We start from the raw sequence: 24,144 nt of genomic DNA, 5'->3' as shown, positions 1-24,144 counted from the left end.
TTTTAAAGTTTCTTTAGATTTGCAGGTGGTTTTTTATTGTTGTTCTCATAGCAAGCAAGTGAACAAATTCGTGGGAGAACCAGATTTGTCTCGCACCAATTTGTGTGACCCAGCAACTCACTTGCTGAGGGTTGCCAAAAGCCCTTCTAAAACTCCTCTCAGGTATGATTGGTGTCACGACCTATTTAGCAGGGAGCATAAGTCAGCCTAATGATGCTTCCATTTTTCACTTTTTAACCCTGCAGGGACATCATCAGCTGATGATGGGTTATTAATATCAAAAAGTGTGGGTTGGTTTGTTGGAATGGGGGATAACGCATCTTCTCTGAAGGCACAGATCAGAGGGGAACTGAATGCTCCACTGGGAAGAGGAGGGATTTGGGAATGTGCTGTGGGAGCAGAGGAGCAGCTCCACTGCCTGAGCAGCCAGGCTGCCCCGGTGGCACTGGACTGCCCCGGTTTCACACGGTTATAGGGACACCGACTCCGCCCTCCTGACCGAGTGCTGCCCTAACGCAGACGGTGCCAAATGTCAACAATTGTAATGGTTAGGTGTTATCTGAAACCAAGTGCCACTAAATACCCCCGGCGGCCGTCCTAGAGCGATTAGAGCCTTTTATGGGAGTATCCTGCCTTGGAGGTCTTGAGGCAGGACAAGTGAAATGCCCACCTGGCTGATGGTGGCAGGGAGGTGCAGCTCCTGGTGCTGTGCCGTGGCCTGTGTGTGTTACGGTGTGTGAATGTTAGGAAGGGGAAGAAAAAAAAAATATATATATATAAAAGATGCAACTGTTTGCTGGCAAAGCCAAGGAACAGCCCCAAATCCCCCATCTCCCATTTTCCTTGTGAAACAAGTAAATGGTAATGTAAGGTTGTTTAGAAGACAAAGGTTAGGTGAGAATTTGAATTATGGGATTTCTCTTCCCAGAGAGGTGGCTGATGGTTTTAAGCATGTGAGACCAACAATCTCCCTCCTACTAAAATCAGTTGTAAAGGAGAAGTTGGAGGGTTATAGAAAAAACACCAGGGAGAGAAGCAGCAGAATCCATCTATTTGACACGACAACCTGAGCCTTCCCTGCTCCCCAGCAGGCAAGGGAGCCACACCATGGCTTTAACACACTGTGCCAAGGACAAAGCCCCCATCTCCTCCCTTCAGAGATGCATCCAGGCTGATTCCAAGAGAAACAGGCCTGAGAAAGGGCTGGCAGTTACAGCAAAATTACTCAGCATCTGGATCTTACAGCATCAAAGGCTTGGGCCGTACACTGGTTTGGGCAGCAGTTCTGGGGAGAAGATATGGGGGTGGGAGGCCTGAGCCCCTCGGTGATGCTGAAAGGTGCTGGGTAAGGCAGTGCTGGGGATTATTTTTGGGAGGATGGTGCCTTTCAGCCCAGTATAGTGGGGCAGTAGGGTGATCATGGCAGGGTAATGGTGTCTGGCTCCTCAAAGGGGGAACAGGCTGTGAGACGGTGGATGGGTTGGTCTGAGAGTGTTCGTGCTTAGCCTGAGGTACCCCATCTTTTATTCTAAGCACCTGTTCAGCAAACATTCTGTCTTACAAGGCCTTTTTAACAGCAGTTGCTGGCTGTCCTTTCTACTGAAACAGGGATGAGATGTGCTCTGAGCAGTGCTGAGGAGCCTCATTCATAACCCTCAGAGACACTGGGTGAGGTTTGTACCCTGCTCTCCCAGCCATGGCCTGTGGGAGGTTTTTAACCCCAGCCCTGCAGGGATGTGCTGCTCCCTCCCACCGTGCTGGCAGGGCATTGCCCAGGCTGTGCTCCATGGATGGGTGCTGCAGTGCACCAAGAGGGCCAAGCAGGTCCCAGTGCAATGAGGACCACGCTGACAGGAGGGCACAGGCTGTGCTGGGTTCATCTACTCACAGCATGGCAGGAAACAGCATCGTCCCTGCTCCCCTCTGGTGCAGAGGTAGGAGTATGTCTTAGACAGCTGGCAGGACATTTAAATCTCCTTCCACCCCCTAAGCCAGGGTCTGTAAGTGCTGCATAGAAGAAATACTGTATGGCTCCACATCAGCCACATGCTGTGAGTATGCCAGAAGATTATAGCTTTCCAAGCAACATGCTTTTAGATAAATTAAATCATGGTGCCAGGGTGGCAGGTGATTTTCCAAATGCTGAGAATTCTCCCCATCCCAAGTAGCTGCAGAATTATGGCCCGACAAAAACAAAATAATCCCTTCTAGTCACCAGTTCTGAACTCCACTTTGCACCCACGCTGGTGCAGTCACCTGTTCCCCAGAACAAAGGCAGTAGCATGGGGTAGAGGCAAGCTTCTCCAGGTGTGTATTTAACTTCAGGGAGGCCAGGTCTGCCCAGGACAAGGGCTGAGGGAGCTGCTTCTGCAATTATGGGGGGTGACCTGCAGGTCCACAGGGTAAGGCCCAAACCCACTCCCTTTGGTTCAGTGCAGTCAGGGCAGGTGTGGGAGGGGAGGGAGGCTCATATACTTACAGCATCTCAGGTTCAAGTCAAATGCACACACAGGAGCTCCATCCCAGGTGTTTTGGCTGTCTCACAAAACTAACTGGCAAATTCCTCTGTAACAGCCAGGCCCAAACCAGCAGCAGATGCAGCCAATTACAGTTGGGGTTTAATGCCAGAACAAGATATGGACATCTGGAACTGCATCTCCCTGGGAGAAGTAGCTGAGTACATGCTTTATTTTGTTTTCTCCTCCTGAGCTGCACATTTGCTATGGTGAAGTTGGGTGGGATAGTTTCTGATAAGGCAGAGGCTACTTCCACAGCTGTTGGGTGGCAGATTCTGTTTTCAATCCTTTCATTTAATCAGCTGCTCCAATTGCTGATCTTAAAATGCTGTAGAAGTCACTTGTTCATCTTTATCAACTGTGTAGGGTACAATTATCCATTACAAGTTGCAGCAGAACCTTTCTTTTTAATTATTAACAAGCAGCCCTGGGTAAGTGCATTAAGTAGATGCAATGCTGGAGGGAAAAAACACTATCCCTTCTTTCAGTTAAAAAGGAAATCCTTCTCTTCAAGCAGTAAGACTTTGAGCCTTAGTTGAAATGACCAGTTCTTGGTGGAAAAGTGGTTGTAGTGTCAAGGAGTGAGAAGTCTCCAGTTCCCTGTTCTGCCTCAAACCCTATGCTGAAAGTGGCCAAAACAGAGAGAGGGTTACAAGGTGAGTGGATATTATCTGAGCGCCTGGGAATGAACAGTCCAGCCCTGGCCTGGGCCAGGCAAGCAGTGAGCACATTCACCTGCCAGCTCTGAGCACATGCCCAGGCTGTGCAGTTGGGTGCTGCACTGGAAGTCAAACACTCCAGTGCCATTTCTTCCTCCTGTTCTGAGGGCAGGGCCTCTTGTCATGCCCCAACAGGAGCACCTGATTTGCCCTGTGCCTTGACAGCCACAGGGCAGCCTGGGCAACGCCAAACCACAGGAGCAAGCAGGTGCTGCTCCCAGCTCCTGGCATCATCCAGCTCCCACTCAGTGTGGTGAGCATGCCACTGAGATTTCCAGGCTATAAGGAAATCCAAGGGATCAGACAGGAACACACGGCTGCTGTGCCATGGCCATGCTGCACTCCCAAATCCCTTTTTTGTTTCCTTTGCCCTTCCTTACTGCAGACAGGTTACAGCTACACCTGGCTGCTCTCAGCCAAGCCCTGCAGGCACATGGAGCACTGCTTTTGCATGGCTACAATTCACAGCCATACACACAGACAGGATTTGCATTTAATTTTTTAATAAATACACTTTACATTAAAGAAAAAGGCCTTCAATTTGCAGTTTCCACACAGAGGGCAAGAGGGAAGAAAAAAAAAAAAAAAAAAAGAAAGAAAGATAAATTTAAAAATCTTGAACCACAAAGGGCAGAGGGGAGAAAAAGGGCTCAAACTTCAATCCCAGATTCCCATGTCTTCAGGAATACCAGGCTCTGACTAGGCCCAGCCAGGATTTCAGCCTTCCACTATAGCTGGTACTACAGCACAAATTGACATTGGCAAACACCCCAGGGGCTCTTCCCTGGAGGACAAAAGCATCTAGAACACACTGGTGCATTAGCAGGTGTAACACCTGAAGTTCTTCTTTTTTAAAAATAAAATCATATTTAAAATAAAAATATTCTCACTCCTTAACCATAATAGAAACCATGATCCTCTTATTTCACTTAGTAGTTGCAATAGATTTTCTTTTAATTTTAAACAATTTTTCTCCCCAAACCTACCCCATGGTACAAGGTACTACAGGAATACAAAGGTCTCCCCTCTTTACTAGAACACTTGCCTTTTTTTTTTTTTCCTCTTTTTTTTTTTTTTTTATAAAACTATTTCTGTTCTTTAGGAAAGAACTTTATACAAAGAAAATATATTGTGAAATATCTTCAGAAGTTTCCTTGAAGAGTCATCTCAGCCTAAAATGAAACATTAAAAAAAAAAAAAAGGCAGAGAGAAATGAGGCCTAGCCCCGGGTCTCTTTATTGAGATTTAGCCCCAAGCCTCAAACTGACTCAAACCAACACAGCGGATCAGCAGGCGATCTCAGGCTTTCCAAGGAAAAATAGGGCTGGAGTGCTCAGTTTCCAATTTGGTCTCTGGTCTTCTGTTGGGAAGGGAGCATCTCCTGCCCACACCCTGCCCGCGGCCGCTCCTCACTCATTCAGGGACAGGATGATGTCGTCCTCCAGGTCGGAGTTATCGGAGCTGTCAGCTGCAAAGGACACACGTGGGTTATGTTTGGTTTGTGACACAGGAGATGGTCACCCCTGCCCAAGGCTGCAGCTCCCTGGCACACACAGAGCCAGCACCATCAGTGCTCCAAACTGCTCAAAAGCAGCCAGGAAATCTGCACCAGAGCTTTCCTTCCCTGCTTACAACTGAGGCTCAAGGAGAGCAGCTTTAGCAAGTGCAGTTCCTATGAGCTGGCAGGTTTTTCCCCTGACAAGGTAGGGAGGGCACCAGCAGAGAGCTGCCTGCACAACTTCCTGGGCACAAAAAAGGGCAACAGCTCTTCACACCAGAGGCTGGACAGATGTGGCAGTTGTTCCTCACAACTGGAGAGCTCCACCAACCTGGCCCCTGTATGATGTGCACAAGGTAATTCCTTGTGCAGAGAGTTGGACCCCACTAAGGTGGAAGCAATCCACACACAAACTAGAACCTTCCTCTAGTAACTCAAAGGTTTCTGTAATGAATTTAACTACAGGTCACTTCCTAAAGGTGACCTGCAAATTGTGCTCTTCCTGGTTTTCTTCATTGTGGTGCAGAATGAAGACATGAAGGTATTTACCAGAAGCAGTCACACACACACACACAGTTGCTTTTTATCTTCAAACACAAAATCTCTCCTCCCTCAGTTGTGCAAGAGAGAAGTGGTAACAGCTCTGGCAGCAAGAGGGCTCCTGCCTTACCTTAGAGGTGATGTTGGCTCTTTTTCTTATGCGAATTCATTGGATGCAGCAGATAACTGGGTGTTAAAATAGTTTAAAAGAAAAAAAAAAAAAAAAAGACACCAAGACTTCCACTTAGCCATCTCAGTAATGGTGGATCTCTAAAATGCCTGTCAAGGTAAGAAAGACCTTCTGGAAGGGTCACCCCTTCTCAGATGCTATCCTTAGGGAAAAACAATCACAGGCAAGCAGACAGGGCACAAACCCTTTCCCCCAACCCTCCTCCCTGAAGATCAGCCAGCTGCCTTTCCACTGTGATCAGCAAGGGATGCTCCATCTCACCATCCATCAGACTGAACGTAAGCTGAAGGGTCATCAGTGCTCCCAGAGCAGCCACAGCCATGTTGGGGAGACAGAGAATACCAGCCAGTGCTGCAGCAGCTACACTTACACAGTAAGAGGGAAAGAAGCACAAGCAAGATAAAAATCCAGGAACTCTGGAGAAGAAAAGCTGAGAAATTTGGAACTGTAGGGGGGTTTTGTTGTTTTAGGTTTTTTTAACACAGAGGAAAGCTTTGAGAAATGATCTGCTCATTATTCTCCAGTTCACCACACAAACTTCCAGTTCTGAGCTCTATGCAAGTAAACCTGACTAGAGTTAACTGCCTGGCATGATTAGTTTGCACAGACATGCCTAGAAGTTGCCATTTTGGATTATGGAAGAAAAGAGAGATCAGAATCAAGAGTCAGTCACACTGCTGGTGAGAATTCTATATATTTCTTCCATTCTATGCCACATATGCATTTCAAAAATGACACCCACCTGGCCCAGAAGCAAGCTCTTGAAAGACCTGCGCAATGCATGAACTGCTTTGACACACAGACCTGATGTCCCCAAGGTGGTAACAAAGAGGGAGGAAGACAAATTCAGGTTCTCCATGGATTATTTTAAAAAAGGAATTAGAACCTCTTCTAAAGCACAAGAGACCAATGCCACTCACTCTCTTATTTAGTTGTTCTCTGAATTATTTTGCTTTGGCAACACTCACTGTATGTTATGGAGGTTCACTCACAATGCAGCAAGAATCTGCAGCAGGGAACACTTCAAGTGCACCCCATGCCAGTATTTGCTACTCTGGCAGCACCATTCCAACTTTTAATTCTGGAATAAGCATAAGCAAAGGAAAATTTTAATTGCTCTTTACTGGGTGGGAAACAGAAAGAAGTCAGATGAAATCACAGAAAAGCTTCCACAGAACCCCACTCATCAAACCCATCAAGGGCCTGGCAGAGCTGCACTTCCTGCTCTGAGTTTCCAAAATTGCTGCTAAGCAACCTAACAGCCACAGGATGGGCTGGCTGCAGCTCCATAACCATACAGATCCAAGGTCTGCTCAAGTAACTCTATCCATAAATGATGTACAGATGTGGCCACTTCAGAACACAGCACTCTGCAAAGCATGCCTGAAATTTCTGTCAAATAGCCCCCTGGTTTGTTCCAGGAAGAGTTATGAAATGGCCTGAACATCCTGGCCATGCTGCCCCTTGGACAATTCAAGGTACAGCACCCCAGGTGCTCTCTGCAGAGCTTTTGGCTCTGCATTCCCTGAGGAAAAATGAGTGAAGTAGTATCACAAAGATCCTGTCCACTACTAGGACAAAGAGGTTCCCTGTAACCCCAAAATTTTGTACTGCGAGATGCCATTGATGACTGAGCTGTGCAAATATTTTATATGGCCCTATAGTACAAAACCTACTAGAGAACAGCAGAGTGATCCCACAGAATAACTCTGCAACCTCATCCTTAAAAATGACTGAGCTACATTGCCACAGAAGACATGGATGACCCTGCATGCCACATCACTGCCATGGAGGGGCCTGGCATGCTTCATCCTCCAGCTGGCAGGGAAGAATGATGTGAAAGTTGAGATGGGAATCACTACAGGACTTCAAACACCTTGCACGCTGTAATTACTCATCCTTACCAATCTTTTAACTTCAGGTAGCTATATTATGTCCATTTTTACCGTCTTTTTAATTTTCAAGCTAAGTGAAAATTATATAATACTCAAAAATTGTGCTGCAAAAAAGGGAACAGAATCTGATGTCACAAATCCCAAGCCTCATGCTATCCTACTCACCTTCCTTCTTATGAAGCCTTTCTCCAAACATTACTGTTACATAAAACGTTCAGACCTTTCTATGCACACATACACACACACTTTGTACTTTCAAATCACTGTATGTGTAAAATTCCAGAAAAAGAGAACAATTTAAATTGTATCCCAAAAGTTATGTTAGCTTCAGAACAGTCTAATGAAGGAAGTGAAATGCCATGCTGGCTTTGCACTTTGAGCTGTTACAAAGGAGAAAGAACAGCACCAAGGATCAAAAGTGCTTCTCTGTCCTTAAGAGGGTCACAAGAGGCAGAGAGGACAGGTGAGGTAAGAGTTAAACCTGTGTCCCCTTGAAGGGCAGGACAGGCAAGCAATCAGACAAAGCTTCTTCACATGGAGCTCTCACACACACACCCTCACACCTGGGAGCACTTGAAGAAAGGAGACACCTCCTCTTCCAGAATGCAGAGTTGTTCTCTCACAAAAGAGCTGTTTTACCAGCAGATTATTAGGAGAAGTCCCAGGTGAACGAGCATGATGATGGCCTGTCACTCATACCAGCCAGGGACAAGTCAGTTAAATGATTTCAGGGGAAATTTAGATGTTGCCTCTTTCTCAGGACCTTAAGCAGTGGACAAGGTCACCAAAGTGGGCACACACTTACTATCTCCAAGAATCAGCTCAACTTCCTCATCAGCATCAGAATCTTCATCTTCACCTTCATCTCCCTCTTCCAGGAGGTTGGCAATCTCCTCATCATCGGAGGGAGAAAAGTCATTTTCTCCATCCTCACCAGCATTCTCATTGTTCTCATCCTCCTCCAGCTCAGCCTCCAGCAGCTGGTCTGTATCTAGTTCATCAAGGTCATCTGTGTCATCATCATCTTCATCATCATCTTCTTCTTCTTGCTCCTCTTCCTCCTATAAAGGTAGCAAAACCAATCCATTGCAGACATTAAAATAAATGTAAAATGAAATAACAGTAACTAAAGAAAACCTATAGTTTTCACTTTTCCCTATATCCAGCCATCAGACATTATAAACACTCTCCCATCACCCTTCAGAATATCACACATGCCAGATCACTTGCAGGCCTGCAAAATCTTAACTGCAAAATGCTGCTGCAAACAGCATTGGCTCACTCTCCCCTCCAGGACTGGCCAACAACACATGTCATCACAATGCACCCTGGAGAAGGACATGCAGTAAGATCTGTTAATCCACGGTTTTGCTGCTAGTCTTGTGCAAACTGCTTTAAGTTTCAGCAGGACCAAAAGCTCCACTTGACATCAAACCACATGCACCATCAGTCCCTGTCATTGCCATTTAGATGAGGTACAAAATGTAGGGAAAGATACCTTTAGCCTAAGCCAATTCCTGAATCACTCAGCTTCACATGACAGAATTGTTTAAGGCAGCTCAGAAGCCTCATCTTTGGTATTTACCTGTGGATCAAGATCTTTATCAAACCATCAGAATTTGCCTTCAGTAAAGCAAGTGAATTCCTCATTGTACAGACAAAATCCAGAAATCCGAGCGTAGTGGATGAGACTGAGTGGGAAGGAGCTGTAACAGTTCCACCCTTCTCCCAGACAAACTGCCACCACAAGGCAAGCTCCAGAGCATTCCAGGACTGAAAGAAAAGCTTCAATCCACCTGCACCTCTCCTCAGCCACAGCCTGCTTCCCTAACAGAATACTCTCAGCTCATTCAGTCCTAATTGCTCCTTTGTTTCGGGAGGAGACACATTTTGCAAAATTAGGAAGCAATTAAGATAGATATCTAACAACCACTTCAAGGGTTCCTTTGGTCCTCAAAGCTCACCACACTCCCACTGTTTAGACTGCTGCATTTTCAGATCTAAAGGGACAGAGAAAAGTCCTGTACTGTCATCTCCCCAACCTATTCTTTCTTCAGTCAGTGCTATAAAAAAGCACCACACCCACACAAATCCAACATCTGTCACAGGCAAAAGTCATAAGGAAAGCCAAAAAGTACGAGTAAATTGTATTTTCTTCACTTGCAAAAGGCAGCCAAATCTTCACTGCTGACCAGACATGCCATTTCTTAAATCCAGATTACAGTATAAAAGCAATGGTTTGCTATATAATTTCATTTATGACAGAGTTTATATTAAATATAAAATTAAAAACAACCTCTTTTAAAGCCTGTGCTTATTTTAAGAAATTACAACTTTACTTTGAGTCGATGAGTCCTCAGATAAACAGATTTAATTGTCTACACACTGGGAGAGGAAACACTTGCAGTTCAGTTTTATGCAGTGCCATACTGGGTATAATTTTCCATAAAATGTACTGAATTGAGTATAAAAGCTTTGCCTTAATAATTTCTATTTCTTTTTGTTCTATACAGTATCTGCACAGAGACCAATGTCTTAAATTTTATTACTCTATCCAGAATTGAAAAGCTGATTAAAAACTGAAAAGGCAGGAGAGTTTATTTTCCTTTTCCAGTGTCTAAAAAACTCTGAAGCAGAAAAGAGCTATCAATTTATTCAAAAATCTTGGAACTGTTAAACCAAGTTTCTCGGTATCTGGAGATACTAGGACAAAAAAGTACGTTGTCTACAAGACCCATTTAGAGTTCATGTTGGTAAAACTTGAAGGATTCTGAAATTAGTTAGGTCCCCTCTGCGTTTCTACAAATGTGGGATTTCTGAAAGTATTTTTTCCTAAATATCTAGTCCACAAGGATTCAAAATGTCAAAACTACTAAATTTGATTATTTTTCATATATAACATACTTCTTGGAAACTGAATTACTGTTTCATCAACATTCTAATTCAATCTTAAGGCAAGGCAGTTATACCAATGTCACCCTTCAAATGCAGGATGAAATGAAATACAGTTGTATAGAGCTAACAATCCCTTCTGGCTGACAAGAGCAAGAGCCAAATTACACAGAAAGGTTGTATATTTAGCTGCAAATTAACTTTGAAGGCTCATATTAACCAATGAAGAAAAAATAATTTGTGAAAATACAAACAAAAAAATGAAATATTTCCACTTTTATAGTTTAAATTACTTAATCTGAAGTTCGTGATTAGGGCCAGGACACATAAAACAGAAAATAGTGTGTAATTCATGCTCCAAGAAGTCACACATGTGAGTGACACACGCAGTGACATCCTTACAGAGCTTGGAGGGGTGATGTGTCACAAGGCTCAAGAGAAGCATCTTCATGAGTGAGGAGGAAACCTGTACCTTGCTATGTTTTAAAGAACCCAAACACCACTAGGACACTGTGAAGCTTCTGCTAAGCTATAGGCAAATAAACTCTGGCTCATCTTCTGAGCCAAGGCAAGCAGCAGCTCTGCAGAGCCAGCGCAGCACTCCTGGATGGAGCAGACAGCTCCACACAGAGCCTGGGGACAGCTCCCCAAACAGAGCACCCAGAGCTGCTCCCAAACCCAACCCTGGCACACACAGCTGACAAAGGGCTGAGGGAGTGCCAGGTGCAGTCTAACACCACCACATGTAAGTGATATCCAGGTTGCTCACAAGGATGCAGGATGAATCCTCACGAGACACCACAACTGTCTCATGTAAGGTATCCCTACACAGAGAAAATGGCACATCTTCCCTAGGGACTCAAGCACTCTGAGTAAGAGCAGAGGGAAAAAACTCTTGTGCCACAAGGACAGACAAGACAAACTATACCCAGGTTTATGTAGGAAAAATGTACAGAGATGTAATAGTGCAAGAAAACCTGGACATAAACTTAGAGAATCAGAAAAGTTGATTACACAGCAAAGGACTATCTCAATATCTTCTCAAAGCAAATTACTGGTAACTTTACTACCAGTTTGCTTCCAGAACGCTGAGTAGATTTGTTTCAATTAATTTACCATTTATAATCCCCAAAGGAAAAAACTAAACAACATCCCCTAATGGACTGGCAGATGCTGAGGTGGCTGCACTGGAATAAAAAAATGTTACTTGACCTAATTCTTCATATTATTATTTTTTACAGCCCTTTCCGACCTTACTAAATATCCTTTGCACTTGTTCAAGCATTATGTGTTTTCTGCCATATTGTTGATACTTGTTGCCATGCACTTCATAAGCTTTCATCATCATCATCGACTTTGTTCCCATTTCCCTTTACCAATCATCTTGCACATACAAAATTCACAAATCTGTCTTTTTTGGGTAGCAAAGCTTATTAATACTTGACATACTGGTGTTCATCTCTCAAGTCATGCAAAGGCTCAGGAAAAAATCCAGTATTTCACTTATTCAAACTGATGCAAACTACATGTTAGCTAAGCAGAACTTTAACTTTTTGATTTTAACATAATTCTGTAATGTATTCTAACATTAAATTAGTGTATGTACAAAATGCTTCCAGGAAGTATGACTTGCAGCACCGCAGATCTGCAGTATATAAAAATATACCAGCCTGCTTAAGTAGTCTCAAGACATTTTTATAGAGCTTTCTCACATTTCTTGAATCCAAAAGTTTATAACCACGTGACCAGAATTTGAGACTTCTCCTCTGCAGATTACACAATGTCTCAAATTTACATTAGGCTGGCCTTTACTTGCTACAAGAAGACCCCCACAGGTCTTTTTCACTTGTTGATATTTGGGTTTGAAATTTTGGTTCAGTTTTGAGATCTACAGGTCACTGATTTTTTGCTTATTTTACATGGTTTCAGCTGTTACAAAAAGCTTCATCTGTTTGTCTCACACCTCATTGACTTTTTCTTCCTCTATTAGGAGCTGATTCACAGTGCAAACCTAGCAGCACATCAACAGCTCTGCCCAGCTTCCTGGGACTGCTCCATGAACGCCTTCCCCAGCCCCCACTCACCTCCCATCAGCACCTCTCACCTCCCGCTGCTTTCCAGCAACACTTCCTCCCTCTGCAAACACAATCTCTACTGCATGTCTCAGTCTGAATCCTGCTAGATGGTATTACTCTAACTATTCTTATTTTCACCTGTATTTTCACTATCTGCAGAACAACTAATCAATGTTAGTAAAACTTTTCCCACTACTTCAAATGTTTCAGCTCATATTTAATTCACTTCTGGCTACTTTTAGCCAAGTCATATTATCTGCTGGTAACATCTGCTTCTACCGGTTGTTTATTTCATCTAGGTTTGTTTTCTTTTTAAAGAAATTAATGTTTCCCATAGTCTCATTATTTTGGTTAATTTATTTGTAAAGAATTTTTGCAAGAAACAGCCTACTGGTTTACTTCACCCTCCTTCCCCAAGTTTCTCCTAGAGCAAATTTGTAACTTCAGCAATCTGATCTCTTCCAGATTATCAGTATTATTTTAATTACTCCCTATTGCCAAGCATGGGAAGGGACTTTGCTTTCATAAAAAAGGCCATCTGATCATTGTTCAAATACAAGTGTATTGAAGAATGTTTCACCCAGAGGAGTAAGCCTCTCCTTGTTCTAGTAATTTACCTTTCTCTACAGACAATCCCCTAGTCCTATCTTCTGACAATTGTACTCCTTGCTGAGTACCATGTTGGTACTTCCTGGGCCTTTGCAAAGCAATTCCCAAGAGTGACAATGTCTGCATTTCAGTCACTTAAGAGTTTCTATCCAATTCCCTCCCCCCAGTCTCTTCTTACCACTCCTGGACAATGGGCAGTGGAAAAAGCTTAAATATAGCCAATAGACTCCCAGGTCAAGCATGTAAGGATTTTCATCTCCTAGATAACCTAGTGTCCATCCTTCCCCTCAGCTAGCAAACCTGTAATTCCTGTTATCTACCAGTAAATTAATTCCAAGTATTCATATCCTTCACACTACAGGGCTGCACCTACTTTTACCTTCTTGGTTACTTAGGGTTAGAATTTCTACTTCTTCATAGCCATTAGTCACAGAGCTAAAAATGTAGAAGCCTGGGAAGGTGCAGAAGTTACCATATGTAACAAGCAAGGAATCTTACCATAGGCTTCTACGCAGGTGTAGGTATATGCAGATTTAAAACAGGAAACAGCACACAGCATACAGAATGTCACAGAGGCAAAACATGGAGTGAAGAAATAAAAAGCAGTTAATCTCTTAGTCTGTGTAAGTAGGTTTACCTTGTCTAACAATGACTACTTACCTGTGATGAATGACAAACTATCCATGATACAGACAAACACAAGCTTTAAGGGAATGGAGCTCACATGGATCAGGAGGTTCAGGTGGGGCTCTTTTGAGCAAATTCAGCTTTTGCCTATGAAATGTTTCCATTTCAATCTGTCTGCAGCTCATGATAATCAACCTGGCTCCAGTCATTGTCCTCTGAGGCATGTGCAAGCCACCATTCCACAGCTGGTATCTTCCTTAATGCTTGGGATAAAGGGGTTCTAAGTGACTTATTATATTGTCTGTGCTGCAGGGCTCAGAGGTAATATAAGGAGTACAGAACTGGGCATAATTTATCAATATGCTTCTTTTCCTTTCTCTCACTGATCTCATATTCTCACTTATAAAAATAAATTTCTTTAAGTCCATGACAAAGAACAATACTACATAAAGGAACTTAAGAATTTGGCATGTAAATTAACTCCCCTTCTATGGACAAGAATTTGCTCCTTTATTTTCTCAAGCCTCTGAGCGGCATTTCTCATCACAGCTGAGGGAGCTTTTATTTACTTTTATCCCAGCTACTGTGGGAATTCTATAAAGATGTGCTAGACAAGAGGAAGGATATCTTTGATTTATGTCACTGAATAGGCAGAATATGTTTTTATCTCTGCTGAAGCTGTTTTACTCCATAATACTAAGTCTGCCCTCCTGGAAACTCCAAATACTTATCTCTTTCCAAGAGCTTCATCTGTTTGCACTGCCTGAGAGCTACCAAAAATAGATTCTGAAACAACAGAACAGGCTAAAGCAGTCACAGTTATTTCCTACTATCTAAAAATGTGGTTAAAAATACAGGCACTATTCTTTTAAATATCAGTTTTGGAGGATGCCTGCTCAAAAGTTGTATCTGTTAAATAAAAAGGTCTTTGGCAGAAACCTCTCTTTACTCAGCCTTCCCAGCTGCAACGAAGCTCAAAGACTTCTATGAAGGTGCACAATAGACACATATTTATTATAATTTATTATATTTGTCTGAAAACACCCATTCACAGTTATTATTCTGGAAACCATTTTATCCCTGAGTAAGATCTGAAATCAAACTGTACCTTCAAATATTACAGGAACAGCTCCTAAAACAAACCCTTACTTTAGGGTCCCTGGTGACAAAAATCATTGTAGTCAGCTTATAGTGGCAAAGCACCACCATGGTGTGATGATTCCCAAATATTTGTGCCAATATGAATTAAGCTTTGTGAGGTCTTTCCCCAGCAAGTAAGTATTCACATGAAAAAAAAAAAACAACTATATTAATCAACAGCAATAAAGTACAGTGGAATTGCTGTTGGAATTACTGGTGCAGGCACACAGCAGGAGAATCCTAAAAGAAAAATTGGAAACTGGGATCACGTGGACATAGACATAGAAAGCTGAGGAAAACTCTCTCCACCCTGACTAAACCGTATGTTAGAACAGTGACTGTCTTTTGAGTCTTTATTGCCTTATCAACAAAGCTTATTTCCCATCACCTGGAATTTTCTAAATCAATGCAAAAAGACAAATTACACACCTACCATCAACCATTTGGATAGATAGCCCAGAAGCACTGCAGGATAATTAACAGTTCTTCAGGTCTGGCAAAAGAAGTAGAACACTTTATAGGACAGGGACAGCTAGGTGAAGCAATGTGCTACTGAAGCCATAAATCTCTCTGAACATGACAATAACTGAGGACACTACTTGAGCCTTTTACAGATGCAACATCACCCACACATACCACAGACAGAAACACAGACCTTAAACAACTAATATGGAAAGAAAAGCTAAAACAGGAAAGTAAAAATGGAAATCCTAAAACCCACTCAAAAGATCACTTCATCCAGACTTCAGTTTCACAGTTTTGAGTCCACTCTGTGTTCCCTTGGTTTCAGCTTTTCTGAGCACAGAATATTTATGAAGTCTCCTTTTCTAGCCCATGGCAGCTGCCATGTGCCATTTCCTCTGAAATTCCTCATCTGCCTCACTACAGAAGACAGTAGATTAACAAGGGAAATGGGATAGTAATCAGCAAGAAAGAGAAATAAGAATAAAGCAAGCTAACAACTAAAAGATGGCCCAAGATCTGTACTAGTAGCTCAGACACCCAACTTATTTTCACTAAATCTAACTGAAGGAGTATATCAGAACAGTGGCAAATGCAGGAGGAAAAAGAGAAAAAACTTGCAGCCAGACTGAAAAATAGGAAACCCTTACCTATTTCCCTTTATGCTGAACAGAGTTTTGCAAATACTTGTGAGTAAGGCTCCTGGTTATTGATGGACACATTTGGATATTCACCCAGTAGTGAAATAATTCACAAAACTCATGGAAGTTCAAAGCAGGAACACTGATATTTTTGGAGTAAAACACCCAACCAAAGAGCTTGCAAACAGACTCTTGTTAAGCATGTTACATCCTCACTTTCCCTCAGTGCATAGTAAGTACAGACCACAGAGCATCAACATTCATTAGCATTTGTTCTGTTTAACAAGGCTTGACAGCTCTGGCCATACCTAGGGAAACAGCCTCCCAGGGATCTCACTGGAAAGGCTGCTACAGCAGCAGGGAAGAGCCAGGCCACAGTGGTGCTGTCCTCAAGCATTCCAAACAAACCCACAAACATTCACTGCAGCAGTCCCATGCTCAAGCAACTGAGTCCCCCATGTCATTTAATTTGAGGGCAATTTATGTAGGAGATCAGTTGATCTTACAAGGCTGGTTTAGGAGTACCACAGATGTTTTGTTTGTTAAACTACAGAAGGAAAGATATCTGTAGACCAAATATCCTGCTAGATTAGTTTTACAGACTCTCAGTCTTTGCTTTTTGAAAAAGATGTTGTGGAGCCATCAGCTGACGTTTGTCAGAATTGACATTGTGAGGCATCAAAATTTAAAGTAAAAAAAAAAAAGGCAGGTATTTTTCCCCATATTTTTATCTCTTAGCACAAATTTTAAAGCCATTTCATTGTGCCTCACATGACTTCTGAGCAAGGCTTGCCTATCAGCCACCCAACTATTTGAATTCTCATTATTTTGTATTTTCTGTACTGAGTATTCATAATTTTGTATCTTCTGTACAGGCAAAAAAATGTACCCATGGACCCATGTAGGTTACATATAAAAACCCAAATATACATCAAGTCACAGTGTGAAGGGGTAGGGGTCAAACAGATTAGTTTCTGCTTCACAAACCTTGACCAAAAAAGACACCAGATTCATGTTGATCATATGCATTTCCTCTCCCCCCACCACTTCCATGAAAGATCAAGAAAGCATCCTCTTTCAGCCCAAAAGGGTTTAGGAGTATCTGTGAGAAGTTCCAACAAGTTTGAAATGTTATACCAAATTTTTCAAAAGCTAAATCACAGAAACTAACTAAGCAAATACACACTTACATATGTGTGAGGATATGCACACAAAAAAAACTCCTTCCAACAGGGAACCTCTCAACAGACAAGTGTACCAAAGAGATTCTGCCTTTATTCAGGAAAATCTCCATTCTAGCTCAATGTTCTATGTCTCTACAGAAACAAAAGGTGTATTTTATAAATCTAAGACAAAAATAAACCCAAAGAAAAAGCATAAAACATCTGTGGGACAAAGAGCAAGGGGCTTAGTTTATGTTTGGCTAGATATACATACCTTGAATCAAATTTGGGTTCAAAAGTGTTTTTATATTAAAACCAAATCTCTCCTACTAAAGAAACTTGGTTGTAACCATCTCTAAAAGTTGCTGTCCAGGAACCATGTCCAGACCCCAGAAATGGAGACCATAAAAAGCAGCAGTTATGCAATACCAACTAATCACTCTTAGCTTGCAAATCAATCCAGGAGCAGCTTTGTTTGAACACTCCATCAGCTTCACAGAAAAGCTTTTAGCACACTTAGATTCTGCCTGGGGCCACCTCTATTTGTAAGACAGAAAGTGTCCCCAGCAACATCTGATGGATGGCACATCACTTATCTCTGCTGGGTACCTGGTGTTACAGCCTGGAACCATTGACTTCCTTGCAAAAACACAAATCTCCCTTAAGTCAACACTTACCAGTCATTTTGCTAAGCAGTGCTCTGACAGCTCCTAGTTAATCATTGTACAGTGCAAAACCCATTTCTGCTACAAACTATTTTTGGAGATTTTATAAAGAAAATATGAATACTAAAATATAGTGAAAGTGAATGAAAACAGTAGAAGTGGAAATACAAATAGTAAATATTGCTCAGGGCAAGCACGGGATGGCTAGGATGTAGAAAGGAAGGAGAGAGCAATAATCTTTCCTCCCTCTTCATTGCTTCCCAAGAAATTCTGTTCTTCTAATCTATTAAATCTAGGGATAGAAACAGTGCCCAGTGATTTCAAAAGAATGTCAAGACTTCAACTGCAACCTTATAGTACACTTCATACCCAAAGCAGAACGACTGCTTTATCTTCAGAATTACAGGGAAATCATAACAACTACTCACTGCAAAGAAAGTTACTCTTTCCTGAGACCTGTTCTTCTGTCTCCTGAACTAAAGGAGTATAAGTTCTAACCTAGCAACAGGAAGATCAGAGATAGAAAGGGTAGCACAAATCCAGCTTTCCACACATCAGGAAAAAACTCAAAGTATCACCTTCTAGTATTCTTATGAAAAAGGTGAAGTCAGCTTTTCTCACAGGAGATACAAATGTATGATTTACTAGAACACAGACACCAAAGAGCAAAGAATAATACATTTTAAATCTTTAGGGAATTGAAGCATAAGGCTTTTGCCTGTCCAAAAAGAACCCCAAAACACCTGACACCCACAACGTTAAAAACTGATCCTGTTGAATTTTAATTCTCACTTTACTGTAGCAAGCATTCTGTGCTACTGTGTATTCTACCAGATGCACCCTGAGGAGCACTTACTGCAGTTCTGAGCTCTGTTGTAAAGTTGCCAGAGGTGAAACAGCTGATCAGAAAAGGAAAACCAACACATCCCAGTGCAAACCTACAGCCCTCTTCAAAATTCTTTAAACCTTTTGCTGTGTAGAAGTACTATGCACTTTCACTGCATTAGTCACAAGCTGTGTCTCTTTCAGAAATCAGTGATAAATTAGTCCAAATATGAGAATTAGAACTGAAAAAATGGAAAGCCTCAAGCACTACAGTCTATATTGGGGGTTGAAATTCTTAAAAAAAAAAAAGCAGAACAGAAAGCAAAGCTTCTGATCAAGGCTGAGTATTTAGGGAAATTAATGAATAATCTATTATTTAGTTTACAGTGTGTTAGTTTAGATTGTGTTAGTTTACAGTGCACAAAGTTACTGTTCACACAGGTTCTGCACCAGACAGTCTAGTTTTACACTGACAGTAAAGTGATCTATTTCATACTAGGTGAGGCCAAATGAGGCCTCTGTACTTTCTGGGTAGTAAATGAATACATGTAGAGGGCTAACAGCTACTCCAGAACACCCAGATCACTGTTATGTTTCTCACCTGATCTTCTTCTTCATCCTCCTCATCTTCTGCCAGCCGCTGCCGGCCCACTTCATAGAGCCTGCACACTGTGTCCATGTTCATGGCATCCATGCTGCCCTGGTTCTGCAGGGGAGATGCCCACATGGAAGTTAACCCCAGGAAATTAGCTCAGCGGTCATATTCAATGCTACATCTGATCTCAATCACAGCAACATTTCCAAAATCCTTCCCTCCCATTTGCCATTAGCACTAAAAATGAAGCCCTGTGGTTTCAAGACCTGCCATGTTCCATGAAATAACATTTCCAGTGACCCCTAATAAAGAAAATTTTCTTGGTCTCACAACCCTTGTTATCTCCAGCTTCAGTAATTAAACATGAAATCTGCCCTGCCACAAATTCTTGACTTGCTTTTGTGGTCTGTAGGGGTCAGTGATTCTGCAGGGATATCACAGAGAATAAAGCTGACAGGAGTTCACATTACTCACTACACAGGCATAATCAGGCTTCAACAAATTGTGTTCTGACAACATATTATAGAGCAAACAAGTGCATCCCTAACAAACCACAAGTTTAACTCAGTAATTTTTGTTTCAAATCCTTAGATTCTGGGATTTTGCTAGGAAGACAAGCATAAAAGGAACAGTAAGAGTGATTCACAGAAAGGCTCTGTGGGAAGTCCTCGAAAGATTGCATTTCCCAGTTATTTGGTACAATGCATATTTTAATTTGCAGTAATAGGAAATTCTTGATATAAATAAGAAAAAGCCACATTTTTCTTTATGCTTCTGAGAAAGAGAATCTCTGTACATTTTGAAGTGGGAAGAGTTTGAAGAAGAGAAGCAAATGTGTTTGGAAATGTAAGAAATAAAGAGGCAGCAAAACAAAACTGCAGGAAGTGCAGAAGAAAAAAATTAACAGCATCTTTAGCACCATCAAAACACCACCACTGCTTAGGACATGAATTTAACAGCAGGAACTCCATAAAAGAAACAACAAGCAGTGCATTCAAACCACAGCTACAGAGACCAGGGCTTATTTTAGCTGCATTACCTCAATGACAGCCAGATAGCAGTCCTTGCTGTCTGTGCACAAGTCAAAGATATTCCTCTTCACATCTATGGTAGCTGGAAAACATCACAGAACAAACTCAGTAGTTAACTGCAGGTTACTTAACACTCACTGAAAAAGAAGTGTCTAAAATCAAATAATACAGTCTTGGGACAAGAAAAGGCAGCTGAAGCTAGTGAAATGAATGTTTGTAGGTAATTCAACCTGTAATAAAAAATAAAAACGTTGGAGACCATTGTAAAAAACAGCCATGTAAGCTCTTAACCTGCTCTGCACAGTGCCTCCTCCCTCAATAATACATTTATTGGTTTCCCTAAGCACCATAAACATCACATCGTCCTTCAGAATAGGTGGCAACAAAGGGACTGAGTTGTGACCTACGCCTCCCTTCAACAGCAAAAGCCACATTTGCATATGTCCACAGAAGCAATTAGCTTAGCTCCATGAGCTAAAAAAAGGAGCCCCGTGTGAAACGAGAGCAATGCCATCCTGGCCAAGTGACCCACTGTCTCAGATTATGCCTTATTTGGAAAGAAGAGAGGAAATAAAGCCAGAACTGCTGAACAGGAGCAAGTAAGGCAGTCACACACTGAATAGGATATGATACTTAAAAATTATGTCATCCAGTCAGAACAGGATGTAGCAGGTTTTTTCTCATGTGTGCAAAGAGAGAACTGAATGTTACTATGCAAACTTTCAAAATACCTTCAAACCTCCAGACAAAGCCATTGGCTCCTCTCTTACTCTTACCTATAGGTTTATAATCAGTTGCATTAAATGTTCTGAAAGAAGAGCCGAAGGGACTTCTCATTCTCTCCTCCAGAAGGTCATCCTCATCATCTGCCTGCAACATAGCTGAACCAAGGAAAGCTTATTCCAAAAATCTGCCTTCCATTAGTCACTACCATTAATCAACTTCAGATCAAATGAGATTCTGGCATGAATTTTCTGTATCTTTAATAGCTTGGCAAGACCCATTTAATATCTACTCTTCCAGAGATGCCTTTATTGATACTACAGACAATCAAAACTTAATACAGAGGACAAAATTATTTTCTCAAGCATCACTGGATCTGCCACTATACAATAGGTTGCTTTTCAATCTCACAAATTAGTTGTGATATTGCTGATGTTACAGAAAACTGTCTTTGTCAGCAATACATATAGCATGAATATCCTGGAAAAAATCCAGTTCACATATGCCAGTAAGGCCTAGAGTTACAGAGTCTCTGAAGCTTCCCATTTCACTGAACAAGCATCTACTTATCTCACAAGAGGAGACCCAGGAGAGTTATGTAAGGGGAGAAGTCCTACCTCCATACATCACTGTGCCAGTATAGTTGAAGACCACACGACACTGATCCAGTGCAGGTACTGTGTGTAACAAATGGAAAGTTCGGAGGTCCCACTGAAAAAACACAGGCTAAGGAGCAATGAACAATTGAAACTTCTATTTCCTTTTCAGTGAAGTGGCAAAGAACTTGCTAACTGCATTCAAGAAACCTCATTGCCTCTGTCTTGCAAATATGATTAAAACAGAGGGGCACACTGGCTCTACAATTCCATTCCATGTGCTCAAATGAGAAAGCTCTTACTCAAAATGCCATTCCCAGACGTGAGAAGTGGCTGCAGTACCTTCAAGGCTGATCTTGTTAAGACATGGGAAGAGAGCTGATGTGCTGTGAAGTAAGTATTTTCTCCAGACTGCGTCAGAGGCAGAATCTAGATTTAAATTAGCTACCTAACAGTCCCTACTCTTCCTTGCTTCACAGACAGAAACTCTGTTACCACACATAACATGTAGCACAGAAGACCATTAATACAACTCTGCAAACAGCTACTTGTTTATCCATACCAGCTCTTGACTCCCAGTACCAGTTACCACAGTGGCCCAAAGGATACAATTTCAGTGTTGACTATGACCTCCAGCCCATTGGGATGGAAAACACCACTGATAGTCATGTTGAATTTGTCAAACTTGTGGATGGCTTGTGCTGATCTGACATCCCAGAGGACACCATCATTTAGGACAAGGTCGTCAGTGGGGTTAAAGGTGGCACAGTTCTTCTTGTAGTTGTTGGCAAGATCTGGGTTAAACAGAGTCAATAGCTTGTTGCCAGTCTGAATATCATAGATCTTTTAGATTAAAAAGAAAAAGAAAGATTAGTCACAATTTGTAATATACCTGTGCCTAAAATCTTCCCGTTCCCCTTCCTTGACTGTTTACAGAATCACCCTCTTCTCCATTTAATTTTCCCATTTTATGTGACAGCATTCCATAAATAACCTTTCCTACCAAGCCCTTTAATAGTTTTTCACAGCTGGAATCAAGCCTCACAAGAAGTTTTGGCCAGTGTTTGGCTTACTGCAGGTTCACTGACATTTCACTACAATCGGGATGAGTTCCAAATAAAATAACCTCACTATGAGGACTGGACTGGGAATCTGCAATCACAAGGTACCACTTAGCCAGAAACTATTTCAGAAATGGAACTGAGCAGATGGTATTTACAAACATTAAAACTCCAAAGCACACAGCGAGGGGAAAAAAGCCATAAACTATAGAAAACTAGTTAAAATTCCTGGCATTTACACAGAAAGGCAAATTTGAGCTTTGGCACAATAAACTTTTGGAATATAAAAAGGGCTTTAAACTAGTACAAAGGGTTTGTGATCATATCCTCAGATAAATCTGATCTGTAACATCCTTCAGAGCCCAACTCTTGTTCAAACTTACAGAGGAAGATATTCTCTAGAACTGGAAAACAAATCCATTTACCAGATAAACAAAGTTCCAGCTAAATCCAAGCTAAAAACTGGACAGGAATTGAGAGTTTACTTAAACAAATCAGTGTAACAAGTGAAATTATAAATAATTTGAGTAAGTTATATTTAATGGAAAATTTTTATGCAAATTCTCTTTTAAGAGAGATGAGGCCTATAACAAATGCAAAATAGTACTGCAAAGCAGCAGCAAGTCTCTGAAGCCTTGTCTGTCCACCTTGCAGGAATTCATGCAAAGCACTACAACAATACTCTCTGAAGATACAATGGTAAAGTTAAATTACCCAAAAGTAATCTGCAAATTTGTGGGGGGCAAAAGGAGAACATTTCTAATAGGTCATTTCCCACAGCTGTTGACTGAGCTACTGTTTACAATGGAACTCTATTATTATTACTAAAGAGCAAGGCTAAGAAAGCAACTTCAGAGCTAAAAAAATCCTGCATGATCTCTCAAATGAATACAACAAAGCAGACTCTAAAATTGCTCAGGATACCTGCCCAGAGGCAACACACTGCTTGTTATGGTCAACTTTATATCCTCAGGAATAGGGAGAAGTTACTTGACACTTTCAAAGCTTTCCTCTGGAACTCATCAGTTACACAGAGCATCAAAGCACTCACATCAATTAACAGCCATCCTATGGAGAATTATATTTATGCCAGAGCTTTCCTGGTACTTACATGTGCAATGTCTCCCTTTGTGCCAATGACCCGGTCCTGAGAGTGCTTGCTGAACTCCACATAGTGGTCATCAGGGAAGGAATGCCTGCAGATACAGTCAGTAAAGAAATCAAGGAATTGCAGTTTCTACATGACCCAAGCAACCCCAACAGCTCCAGCACAGGTTTCAAAAATGGAGAAAAAAATGTAGAAAACCCCCTCCTTTAGCACTGACCACATCATACTGCAGTAGCAAATTCAGACCTGAATCAACAGAGCCTGCCACAAATAGAACACTTTGGAGAAATCAGCAGTGGATTGTGGACATTGAAATGTGCAGCCTGAGGGAGCTCAACCTTTCCTCTGAAGAAAAGCCCCTCGCTGATGCCATGCAGGTCACACCAAAACTGTTGTTTACAACTAAAGCAGACAACAATCAAACCTTTTAAAATTAAGAGTTTTCCACTCACTTTTTAATGGGAAGGAACAATTGTAAATACTGCAATAGATTTTAAAGAGCTTGCAGTCCAGGTCTGACAATTTCACCATGAAAACCACCATGCTAGTCGAACTCTGAACTGGCTACAGAAA

General features: G+C 41.8%; 1 protein-coding gene across 1 annotated transcript in view; it reads right to left on the bottom strand.

Annotated features, from left to right (window-relative positions):
- Nucleotides 1-4,452: 4,452 nt before the first annotated feature.
- The window catches only part of DCAF1 (DDB1 and CUL4 associated factor 1), a 46,592-nt gene continuing 26,900 nt past the window's right edge, over nucleotides 4,453-24,144 (bottom strand). Inside the window, exons 17-24 of the mRNA XM_021529161.2 lie at nucleotides 23,575-23,659; nucleotides 22,012-22,245; nucleotides 21,424-21,517; nucleotides 20,860-20,964; nucleotides 20,092-20,165; nucleotides 19,059-19,163; nucleotides 8,164-8,419; nucleotides 4,453-4,703 (exon numbers count right to left, since the gene is read on the bottom strand). Coding sequence (XP_021384836.1) covers nucleotides 4,645-4,703; nucleotides 8,164-8,419; nucleotides 19,059-19,163; nucleotides 20,092-20,165; nucleotides 20,860-20,964; nucleotides 21,424-21,517; nucleotides 22,012-22,245; nucleotides 23,575-23,659 — 1,012 coding nt within the window. The 3' untranslated portion in view covers nucleotides 4,453-4,644. The remainder of the gene's footprint in view (nucleotides 4,704-8,163; nucleotides 8,420-19,058; nucleotides 19,164-20,091; nucleotides 20,166-20,859; nucleotides 20,965-21,423; nucleotides 21,518-22,011; nucleotides 22,246-23,574; nucleotides 23,660-24,144) is intronic.

Source organism: Lonchura striata, chromosome 12, assembly GCF_046129695.1.
Source record: "Lonchura striata isolate bLonStr1 chromosome 12, bLonStr1.mat, whole genome shotgun sequence".
In the NCBI taxonomy this organism is placed as follows: Eukaryota; Metazoa; Chordata; class Aves; order Passeriformes; family Estrildidae; genus Lonchura; species Lonchura striata.
The sequence above is the reverse complement of the archived record's forward strand: the minus strand, read 5'-3'. Positions and strand labels throughout refer to the sequence as shown.